The 13,024-nt window shown below is 31.4% G+C and overlaps 1 protein-coding gene across 1 annotated transcript in view; it reads right to left on the bottom strand.

Moving 5' to 3' along the window:
• LOC107589015 (single-stranded DNA-binding protein 2) overlaps positions 1 to 13,024 on the bottom strand; it is a 69,581-nt gene that overhangs the window by 12,730 nt on the left and 43,827 nt on the right. Inside the window, exon 5 of the mRNA XM_016277311.1 lies at positions 7,748 to 7,837. Within this exon, the coding sequence (XP_016132797.1) occupies positions 7,748 to 7,837 (90 nt within the window). The remainder of the gene's footprint in view (positions 1 to 7,747; positions 7,838 to 13,024) is intronic.

Here is a 13,024-nt window from a genome sequence, read left to right as displayed (position 1 = left end):
TGGTTACTCACGTTCTTCAAAACATCTTCTTTTGGGTTCAGCAGAAGAAAGAAACTCATACTGGTTTGGAACAACAAACATTTGACGGTAGCCACTGACTTCCATAGTATTTTTTTTCATACTACGGAAGTCTATGATCATAGTCAACCATTTAGTTATCCACGTTTATTAAAATATCTTATTTTACATTCAGCAGATGAAAGAAACTCATACAGGTTCGGAACAACATGAGAGTGAGAAAACCAAAAAGTTGATGGTAGCCACTGGCGTCCATAGTATTTTCCCCATACTATGGAAGTCAATGGCTACCATCAACGTTTTGGCTACCAACATTCTTCAAAATACCTTCTTTTGGGTTCAGCAGAGGAAAGAAACTCATACTGGTTTGGAACAACATGAGAGTGAGTAAACAATGACAGAATTTTCCTTTTTGGGTGAACTATCCCTTAAAATCGCATGAATGTTACATTAGATTCAAAGAAAATGTCAATTTTTCCAGCAAACAATGTTTGAAATGATAAAACTATGGATATAATATTCAAAATTAAGAAAAGGTATTGTTGTAACATGTTCATAGTGATGAACTGACTTCATATATCCACTAAAAAAAATCACCAAAATACCAGCTGATTACAATACATTGAAGTTAGTAAAGTTACAGTGTTATGTGGCTTTCGGGCCTTTGGGGGACACTGTTACGCTAACCTTCTCTGTTCGATCTAATGACAGTCTGTTGGAAATCAGAGAAGACTGTTGCAGAGGCTGATTCACTATGACAAAGACAAAACAACTGCAAAACTTATTTGAAACGCTCAGCACAGTGTTCTACGTTTATCATATTTTCCATCATTAAAACCTCTGCAATGTTGCAACACAAATGGCATGTCTCATCACAGATGATCTGGTTGTAGAACATTTTGTATATATATTATTAACATGTATATATTTATGCATTAACATAAAGCTGATTAAACATGGATTAAACAGATGGCACTTTAAAGTCTCAATACTTCACGATGAAAGCCAAGAATAAAGTTTATGAATTGGATGATGGACTGAGTGTTTCTGACACAAAACGATTTCCAGCACAGGCAGATGTGCTGCAGTAGATGACGAGCCGCAGAACACCTGACTGACAAACCATCTGCCTGAATTACTGAAACTTCCACCCACCTCTACAGACATCTGAGAAGCAGATCTCATATATATGCATTCTGAACAGCCTGCATTCACTTTACAAGCTCGATGGATCTGTGGATTTCTTCACACCGAGCTTAAAGATTAAAGGCTTGTCCTCGTTAGGCTTGCCGCGATAGACGATGCTGACGGTGATACCGCACAACCGGTTACGTCACTTGCCCACCGCGTCACCAAACCCCACCGTCGTTTTGATTTTTTATAGTAATAAAAATAATTTAGTTCAGTAAAAGAACAGACACTACAATTAAAAACTGAACGCGGCTGCTCAATGCAGTTGAACGACAGTTGCATCACAGATCAGATTTCATTTCTCCAGTGAGGAGAGTGAGTCGAGCTGACTGACAAGAAGAGTGGGGTGAGACAGACAAGACGATCGCGGATGATTTAGTTTTGGAATATTTTGGATTTTGAAAAGCCTGTTGACTCTTGCCGTTTATCTAAGGTGATTTTGGAAGTTTTTTAAACATTCATTTCTTATTTAATTGGTTCCACGGTGTTTGCTGACTTTTACTTTATTTAAACTTTGTGAAATTTATTTATTTTATTTGACATCAAGGTGTATGCCGTGCCTCCAAGCTTTCTTACTCGTTTTGCTAATAAACGTTCTACATTTCTTATTTATCTGGTTATATATTATACATGTTTACTTGTTTCCAGTTTTGTACATTTAAACTCTATGTAAGGTATTTAAAAAAAAAAAATTATTAGGCATAGCCAGCCCTATAGCATGGTGTATTTTTATTTGTTTTGTTAATAAAAGTTCTATGCTTTATATACACGCTAAAGTGAGTTTGACATTGTATTTTGTTGTTGCATTCAAGCAATTGACGCCTAACTGCCGCTAATTCTAAAGTGAAAGTAAAATGCGCACGGCGCTTTTAAGCTATTTAAAAGTGAAGGAAAGCGAGGAAAAGAGGGAAAATTCAAACGAACTAAAAACGAACAATTGCCACTATTTGAAAATGAAAGTAAAATGCGCATGCCGCTTTTACAAACTATTTAAAAGCGAAGGAAAGCGAGGAAAAGAGGGAACGCCCCGCCCCCGCGGTGATACCGGTATTACCGGTGTTGTCACATGTCGATTAACCGGTGGAAAAATTTCCTCACCGTCACAACCCTAGTCCTCGTCTGACCCCATGGCACAGGGGGACGTGTTTGTTACAACCCAGTGGTGCTCGGGAAGCTGTGCTCAAACTACAAGATACTCAATACTGTCTTTGAAATCTTTATTCAAATATAATAATTTGCTCAGCCTTTGAAACAAATCCAGTGATCACGATCCAATCAATTCCTGATGAACAAAACTTGTATATTGTTTGTATATTGTAGCTTATTGTATATTGTATAATGAATCTAATTAGGAGGGCTATATATATGTATATACACACACACACATATACATATAGCCCTCCTAACTAGATTCATTATACAATATGTATTATGCATTATACAAATGTGAATCATAATATTCTATATTATGTTAACTTAAAATAATTACATAAATGCAATTATATTATATTATATTATTATAATTTATACAAAAATCCAAGTATATCATGCATTTTAATGTAATATAATACATTTAATTTCAGTTATCCACATTTTTTAATTAAATCAACATATTATATATTATGTTAACTAAAAATATTGATATAAATTAGTGCTGTCAAATGATTAATCGCATTATATATATATATATATATATATTTGTTTACATTATTTTTTATTTTTTAATGATTTTCGCTATATATGCAAAAATATTCTGGTTGAATCTAAGGCAGAGAAGCTATACATACACACACACACTATATATATATATATATATATATATATATACACACATATATATATATATATTCTATATATATATATATTCTATATATATATATATTCTATATATATATATATTCTATATATATATATATTCTATATATATATATATTCTATATATATATATATTCTATATATATATATATTCTATATATATATATATTCTATATATATATATATTCTATATATATATATATTCTATATATATATATATTCTATATATATATATATTCTATATATATATATATTCTATATATATATATATTCTATATATATATATATTCTATATATATATATATTCTATATATATATATATTCTATATATATATATATTCTATATATATATATATTCTATATATATATATATTCTATATATATATATATTCTATATATATATATATACTGTATATACACACACACACACATATATATATATATATATATATATATATATAAAAATTGATGAATTAAGAGAATCAATCTTTACAGTCCCTTTGCAGAATCAATGAGTAAATTTTTTCATTCATTCTGAATGAACCAAATTTACTAAAATAAACTATTTTACCACAATAAATGACTTCCAAACCCACTGTATGAGAGAAAGTGAGATGACATTTTTGTAAAGTATGTTTACTATCTCATTCATACCTCTTAAAATTAGCCTAATATTTTGGCACACTACACCGCTATTCGTTGCAAGCTGTAGCTAATCGTTACTGCTGAGCTACAATGATGTTCACACAAATATAGCATCCTTTGCTTGACTACAAATGACAATAATGGATCATTTATATTTCACCATATAGTTCTTACACTATGTTCACCATGTTCAGGCATTAAAAATAAAATAAAAATTATATAAATATTATTCCGTCTTTAATAGAGATGCACATACTGTTTCCAAGAGAAAAAGTAACATTAGGTCATGCCATCAGTCACGGGGCACTGGAGGGCGAGGGCCAGCTGGTAATTAGGTGTTGCTTTGAGAACACATTTTAAGGGCAGGACCAGGACGTCTCGGGGGACAATAGCATATTTGAGTGAGAAATGACACGCCTCAGTTCTTAGAGAGGAGAGAGTGGGAGTGTAGAGAAAGTTAAAGATGAGAGGCTGGAATGGAGCGGAATGCGGATGCAGTGCCTTTAATAATGCATCTGCTGCTCTTCTGCTCTTGTTCCCCCGGAATCATCTCGACTTCAACATCCTCCAGCTTGTTCCGCGCATGTGTGGTCCCAGAGCCCATATGATTTTCTTTCTTCCGTGGAAGGTTTTTTTTTTTTTAGCTCGACAGCCACTACTATTATGGAAAAGAACACTCTGGACGTTTTGCAATAGATCTTCATTTGTGTACCACAGAAGAAATAAAGTCAAACAGGGTAAATGACAACAAAATTTCCATTTTGGGGTGAACTATTCCCTTAATATACAAAATCCTTTGTTATATTAGTATCACTGATTATACTATTATAGTTTTTGTTTATATCTTTAGATTTTATATTTTCAATTTAACTTTAGTTTAAGTTCCAGTGCTTTTTGTTTATTAGTTTCATTTTTTTTCAAATATGCCTATATAGTATTTATAAATTTTTATATATCTGTATTATTATTTTATTTAATTATGTAGTTTAATTATTTTAGTACTTATTATTTTATTATTATTTTTTGTGTTTTAAATTTAGATAACAATAATAACCCTGTGACAATCATACAATAATTTTTTTCAACATTTTAAAACAGTTTTTTTTTTTGCAATATGTTTGATAAATACTACAAAAGAATTATACATAAAAGTAAAGTATATATGCAATTTGCTTGGCAACTAGCTGAAATAAAATAAAATAAGTTTAAGTTTCTATATAATTTATTTTATTTCAGTTAACTTTTAAGTAACAAAAAGTTTTTTTTGTTTTTGTTTTACCAATAATAACAACCCTGAAACAATTGCAATGGTGTACACAGAGCAAAATGAAATGTTTCTTTTATATTTTTTTCAACGTTCTTAAACATTTTTTGCAAGAATTTGATACAAAAAATATGAAAGAATTATACATAACATTCATAACTAGCTTAAATAAAATAAATTAATTTGTATATATTTTATTTTATTGCAGTTAACATTTATTTTAAGTAACTTTTTTTTATTTAGTTAACTGCAACAATCTTGCAACTGTGAATACAGAGCAAATATCAAATGTTTTTTTAAATATTTTTTTACATAAATAGACAACTAGCTGAAATAAAACAAGTAAAATACAAAACTTTATTTCAGTTAACTTTCATTTTAATATAAGTAACAAATGGTTATTTATTTTTAGTTTTATATTTTAGTTAACAATAATAACCTTGCGACAATCATGCAACTACACGGTGCAAAATCAAAACTTTCTTTTATATTTTTCAAATTTTTTTTGCATTTCATTGGTTTCATAAATAATACATATAAAAATTATCCAAGAATTCGATACAAATAATACAAAGGAATTATACAGAAATGTATATATGCAATTGGCCTGGCATCTATCTGAAATAAAATAAGTTTACGTTTTTTTTTATCTATTTTATTTCAGGTAACGTTTATTTTATTTTATTTTATTTAAAATAACGAATTCCCTTTTTTCTATAGTTTTAGTTAACCCTGCGACTGTATACACGCAGCAAATTCAAATGTTGATAACCAAGAAAGACTGTTCCCGTCAGAAACCGCAGGAGGCAGATGAGCCTTTGTTGAGCCACTTAAGAAAGATGATTTGATCTTCTTAGCTTATCGTTCTATTAGACGAGCACCATTAGCGATCGGCAGGGGATTCCTGCACCCCCCACCCCAAGCTTGGAGATCTGCTTCAGTCAGTCAGGCTGCTGGAATCCTGTCGCTCTTAATCAAACCAATTACAACACACTGGGTGTCAAATACCACAGCTCCTTAGGATAGTGACGTTACGCACAAAGACGGCTGATTTATGAGCGCTCTTTAAGCTGACGGGGCCGATCTGCCTCATTTTTCAACTCTTTTTCTAAAGCAATACCTCATATGTCAACACAGGTGTTGAGTTACACTAACTGCGGCGGTAAACATACACTCTAGAGGATCTTTCCGTTCTCCTTTGATAATGACTTTTCTTTGCATCTGGGTCACATCGCCTCTTTCCTTCAAACGGGTGATTCAAGAGCACAAACAGCCACACCAGATCAAAATGAAAACATGCCACACTTTATTTGGAGTCACGCAGGTCAAAGGTCATGCTTGTGCAGGAGAAAACGTTTCTTTTAAGTATTCAGATCACAGTAATTTTGTCTGAAATTACTTTACAATTATTTTACAATCGCACCGCATGCAAAACCGCTCAGCCTTTCAGAAATAAGCCACAGGTGCGTGTTCTTTCGTCTCTGTCCCTGTGTTCATGTTTGAGGGATTTTAATACTTTGTTATGGTTCACGGAGACAGAATTAAAAGGATTAAAAAACACCTTCGCCCTAAAATCCAGTGAAAGATCAAGGTGGACAAGACCCAGTTAAAATCAAAGGTCTAAGTGAAGAAGAGTTGACTGAAGAGATGTGACGTGAGTGTGCACACGTGAGTTATTTTCAGCCACTCTAAACCTGTGCTATTCAACTCGCATGCAAACTACCAGAAAACAAAAAACAGGTTCAAATTCACACAGGGTTAGTTTATGACTGTATGAGCTTATAGAAAGATTATATCATGTTCAAATGTTTAGTTACACATAATGGACATGAAGTTTTATGCCCTTTGTAAAAGAAACATAAAAGACAAAACATTTTTCATTATATAGTAATATCAAGTTTTAAATAACCAAAACATCTAAATTATTACGTTTTAATTTGAAAAGAAAATGATTATATTAATCCATTAATATAAATTATTTTATTTCTAATACCTTGATGTTGATTATTATTATTATTATTATACATTATAATTTTATTTCAATTATTTTCAACAATAAATTGGAGTTTAAAAATTAAATTGATGTATAATAGAAAATATATCTTTTAGATTCTGGGACTGGTCACTATTTCTTTTATATTTTTCAACATTTTTGCAGTTCAGCATTAATATGAGGTTTCATAAATAATTTCTATATAAAAAGAATGAGATACAAATTATACAAAAGAATTATGCAGAAATGCTATTTAAAATAATTTCACATCAACTACTCAAATACACCTAATTTTCTGTCAATAAAATATACATTTTATACAGACTACGGTTATGTTCACAAATACCACACTACCCATACATTATGTATACTATGAATCTGTGACAATTCCCACAATGTGACGTGATCAACATTTCAAAATGAATATATAAATATTATGTATATGTAATTTATTTCAACATTTAATTTATAATAAAAAAATTTAATATAAACAAATATATTAGAGATGTTATAAAAATGTATATATATTTTAATTTATAAAATGTATATATATAATTATTTGAATATTATTAGAGAAATATTATTGTGTCACTCAAAACACACACACACGAACGCACACACACACACACACACACATTATCTGTGAGCAACTTTGCAGTATACAACCTCAAAAACTTAATGGAAGCATATTCCCACAATTCAATGTAGTCAACTTGACCATCCATAGTAAAAAGTATACAGTAGTACACAGAATGCAGTCTAATAGTTTTTTTTCTTCTTTTTACTTCATATATTGGCTATGCATGTGCATGTGTGTGTACCTGAAAGAAGCCCGGAGGAACGGGGCCGACCGGCATCCCCTCTCCTGTGGGCATGTTTCCAAGGATAGGACTCGGAGCTGCTGCTGCACTCTGCAATCACAAACACACACACACACACACACACACAATTCCAGTTAAACACACACATACAGCTACCGACGCTTCCCCAAACACTGCACTGTGATGGTCATTCCCCACTCAAGGACAAACACACACACATACACACCCATAAACACACAGTCACTGAAAGCCAAAATCTACATGTCTTAGACAGACACATGGATAGTGTCAATAGCTGCTAACCACCAGAAGAACTGGCTTTCTGTCTGCAAACACATTCAGCCGCCTCTGAAAAATACAAGCAAGCAGGCAGAGATGGTAGAGGTCAGAAGGCAGGCCAAAGACGCATGAAATAAGACAGGATTACTGTGTCTGAGGATGCAGAGAGCCGCGGGAGGCCGCACACCCCATGCCGGGAGCTAATGAGGAGGCCGTTTAGGTTCCTTTGCTAGACTCAGTAAAGCACACACTCAACGCTTGAGGAGAATGGGTCAGTCTGCAGATGTGGATGGATGATAGGTCATCATGTTGACCTTTAGGTCTCCTTCTGGTGAACTCAATCAAATCAATCAATCAATCAAATGTTATTTATGTGTACATTTTCTGATTTATTGGCCTTTTCTTCTTATTCTTCTTCTTAAAATATAAATTATTATAAATGATAGTATGATTAATAATAATAGCAATAATAATAATAAATATAGAATTATATATACATTTGTAGATTTTATTTATTAATATTACTTGGATATATTTACCTTATATACACATCTAAATATAAATAAATAATTATATGTAACATTATTATATAAATGTTATTTATATTTAACAATGAATAATCATAATAAAGTGTTATTTAAAAATGATTACAAAAATAATATTTATTTATATATTTACTCAAAGCCTCTAAATATAAATAATATAATAATATAATTAATTACTATACATATTGTATACATTTTATTATTATTACTATTTATAATTAATGAAAAATCATAATAAAATAAATAACACACATAATGTGTATGTGTGTGTCAATTTGATATATATTATTTAAATATCATTACAAAAATACTATTTGTAATATTTGCCCACTTTATTAAAATGTATTTATATATTTATTCATAACTTTTAACTTTCTATCTATCTATAGTTCTATCATTTTATATTTTTATTATTTATAATTAATAATAATAATAAATAACATTATATATGTTAAATAATATTATGTACTTATGTAGCCTATAAATAAATATGATAAATGTGATAAACATGTCTGTTAAATACATTCATTTATATAACTGAGTTAAACATACAAATACATACAAATATTTTGCTACAAAACAGAATCATTTTTTAAAACAGTTCTCATTGGAAAAAGTACTGGAAATGTTGCATTGTTTTGAAAACACATGAGCCGCAGTCATGCTACTGAAAAATGTAGTTAAGTTAGTAGCGTTGCTGCTTTTAGTTATAGTTAACATTGTACATGAGGACTCAGCCATCAAGTGACAAACTGGCTGGGACTGAATGTTTTATCTAGCACTAGGGTGCTTGTAAGTGCCACAGCTGCAGGTCGGATCGGCACATCGGCACGGCCGCAGCACCGAGACTAACTGTGCTGCATTGACTAGAGATTGTGTGTGTGTGTGTGTGTGTGGAGCATTACTGACATGCAAAGAGAGAGAGACACACACTTAGACACAACAGTCTAATTACCCTTGGCACACAGAGAAATGAGCAGGGGAAACGCACTCACATCCGCCCAGTTGCTGGCAAATGCAACACGCTTTCTAAGTTTTCTAATGCTAGACGATGAAAATAGCTACAGCACTTTTAACAACAGTTCACCTAGATCAACAAGACATCATAAAAATCACACGTCTGTGTTGTTTTATCGACGCCGAAACCATCTTTTGTGGTGGTAAATAAGGTCCCGCTGCGAGGGATCTGAATATTGTGTTTTCCTGCAGTAACGCTGAAGTCTCATCTCCTGATAGCAGAGGCACAATAATGAGACTAATGCCCTCCGTGCTGAGCAAGCACTCTATCAAAACTACCAACAAAGATAAACTAACGTCCCTCGGCTCTTCACGGGTCCACAGTCAGTCATAAAACCCTCGCCGCCGAGGGCACGGCAATACAATCTGGCTTCTGATTAGAGTAACTTTCATTTAGCGTGCCTCCCATTCAGGGGAAACCAAAATGGCACTAATGTAATAAGAAAAGATGTCTGACTGTCTTAAAAGCGAGCTGATAAAAGCGTTAACGGTGATTTGCAGCTGTGTTTTTAATACAATTGAATATTGAACGCTGTGTACAAGATGTGGTGAAAATGACTTGAAAATTTAGAGATTCACTAACTCTCTCTTGCACAATTAAAGGGATTGTTCACCCAAAAATGCACTCATCCTTGAATCACATGAATTTCAGTTTGGCAGAATATCCTAAATTGGCAGACTCTGTCAGGATGAAATGTATTAATAAAAATAAATAAATAAATAAAATGAATTATTTGCAATTAATTAAATATACCTATATATAAATTGTAAAAAATTATTTGAGATAAAACACAATAATAAAATATAATAGTAAAACAAACATTATATATATATATATATGTTAAAATAAAATATACATAGCAATATTTTTGTGTACTACATTTTTATAAAATACAAAACATTATATGTATAATTCAAGCAATACATAATAGAAATATATACATTATTATAATTATTAATATATAATATAATTATATATACACACACACACATATTAGTAATATTACTAATATTAATATTAGTTATATTTTTTATTATTATAATTATTAAAAAATTACATTATTTAATTACAGAAATGTAATGAAATAACTACAGAATGTAGAATATAATAAAGAATAGAGAGAGAGAGAGAGAAATAATTATTTTTAGTATATTACATTTTTAGAATATAGAGTAATATTTTTACAAATTGCATTACATTTTTATAACACTAAACATTTTATATCTACAAAAAATGTTTTATAGACACACACATAAAAAAAATATAGCTGGTTTTCCAAGTAAAAACCGCCAAATAAGGTTTACACGTAGTTACTAGGGATGTAACGATATGAAAATTTCTTATCACGATTATAGTGACCAAAATGATCACGGTTATCAGTATGATCACGGTTTTGTTCAAATGTGCTGGAGATGTTAAAAAAGTACCGACACATAAATCACTTCACCAAATTTTATATTTAAAAATCAACAAACAACAAATAAAATGACTTTTTGTTTGCATAATCACTAAAACAATAACATTACCAATGATGTTCGGATTTTAAATGACAACTTGACTGACAACAGTTTAATAGCATGTTGAAATATCTAATGTAGATGTTCAAATAAAGCTTTGAAAAAGTTTCATAAAAAGGTAGACCTGACATTTCAGTCTTTAAATAAAGAAAATATATAAGTCAAAATGATAATTGATTAATAAATGATTATATGTATTTTATCTGCTCCATCAATAATTCTAGATAACTTATCTGAATTGTTTAAATGTGTAGAATCCACATAAGCTTGTTTTTCATCAACCGGTCAAAATTGACAGCAGAGCATGCAAATTCTGTTCATTTTTGGCCAGACAGAAACTGCACACAGGCTGTATGTAAATAAAAACCTCCCAGCTTTTCCGCCGTTTTCACTCAAAACGAAACTACTCTGCATGCTGTGCGCACGTGAGACTGTTACTTAAAACTGTGCTTTATGCTGGACAGTATTTATTTATCGTGAGTTGTTCAAATTGCGGTAATCTAATATGAAATGGTAATACTAACCGTGGGGAATTTTATCATGATTTATCGTCAAACCGGTAATCGCTACATCCCTAGTAGTTACGTTATGATACGTAATCAGATCGTGGGGAGATGGGGGGGATTCCCCCGGTCTATATGTCTCTCTGCATCAGCTAAATAATTTTTTATTCACAGTGAATAGGAGTTAAAACTCCCACCCAGGTGACATAACAGACCATGCAAAATACCCAAAAGTATTTAAAATATTGCATTTATAAGTAATGCTGCAACCTTGCAAACAATAATAAAATCAGAGAAGGACTTCAACTGTAAGCAACACGAGCATACGCAAAACAATATGTTTGTTATTATTAAAATTTTATAGCGCCCCCATTTTTATACATTTTTTTTTTTTTTTTACCGCTTAGGCAATAACATTGACAATAACGTATATCTTCAACATACGTTGTCTATGACCAAAAATGTAAGTTGTTCAGTGGACTTTTAAAATTTGCTTTGCTTGAGAAAATAAAAATATACAGTGTTTGTTTTCTTTTGATTTAGTCGAGTTGGTTTTGCATCAAACACAATGTAATTTTCGGAAAATTGAGATCTGGCAGCAACGGCGCATTTTCCCGCTTGGGCGAGTGCTTCGCAAACAACTTACCTCGCACATTAAATCTGCCACAGACCAGCAAATCACTGAGAACGCGCTATAATCCTGACGAGTCATAGCAACAGAGAAGAGGCGAGAAAGCTGCGGAGAATCCGCTCACCCGGAAGCAACCATAACTGACGTAGATTTACAGAAAATGACTGCCGTTTGGCAAAAAAAATAATAATAATTTTTTTACGTACTTATTACTAACTCTTTAAGCTTTAAGTTAAATTTCAAATGACAAGGGATCAACTTATAATCATGTTTATATGAATTATCCCATAAACTTATTCTCTCAAATGGCCTGGGTATGCGGAGCATTCGCAGCTTATATGGACGGAACGCCACTGCTACACAGTAGTACACCGTATTTTTTATTTTTACAGTATTATTTATATCACTGAATCATACGTTATATTGTTCTTGCCATAAAGAAAAGGTGGTTTACTTTGCATCTGAGCATTAAAAGAGGTAGCCTGTTTCATACATGGATTAGAGCATTTTTTGGCAACACTTACATTAAGTTTCCCTTTGTAAAGGGTTTATAAAGGTGTTCATAAATGACTAATAACTCATTTACAAATGCATTATAAATCGTTGATAAGCAGTTATAAATTCATGAATAAAAAGGGTGATTTTAACACAATACCTGCCAAATAGTGAGCCATTTGAACTGTTATAAATGCTCATTAAATAGTTTTATTCATACTTATTTCACTCAAAACCAGATTTCTGATTTATTTCATGATGCACCAAAAATAGACTAAGTTTCACTGGT

This window comes from Sinocyclocheilus grahami, unplaced genomic scaffold (assembly GCF_001515645.1).
Source record: "Sinocyclocheilus grahami isolate Dianchi unplaced genomic scaffold, SAMN03320097.WGS_v1.1 scaffold110.1, whole genome shotgun sequence".
Taxonomy (NCBI): Eukaryota; Metazoa; Chordata; class Actinopteri; order Cypriniformes; family Cyprinidae; genus Sinocyclocheilus; species Sinocyclocheilus grahami.
This window is presented reverse-complemented; position numbering and strand designations above follow the sequence as displayed.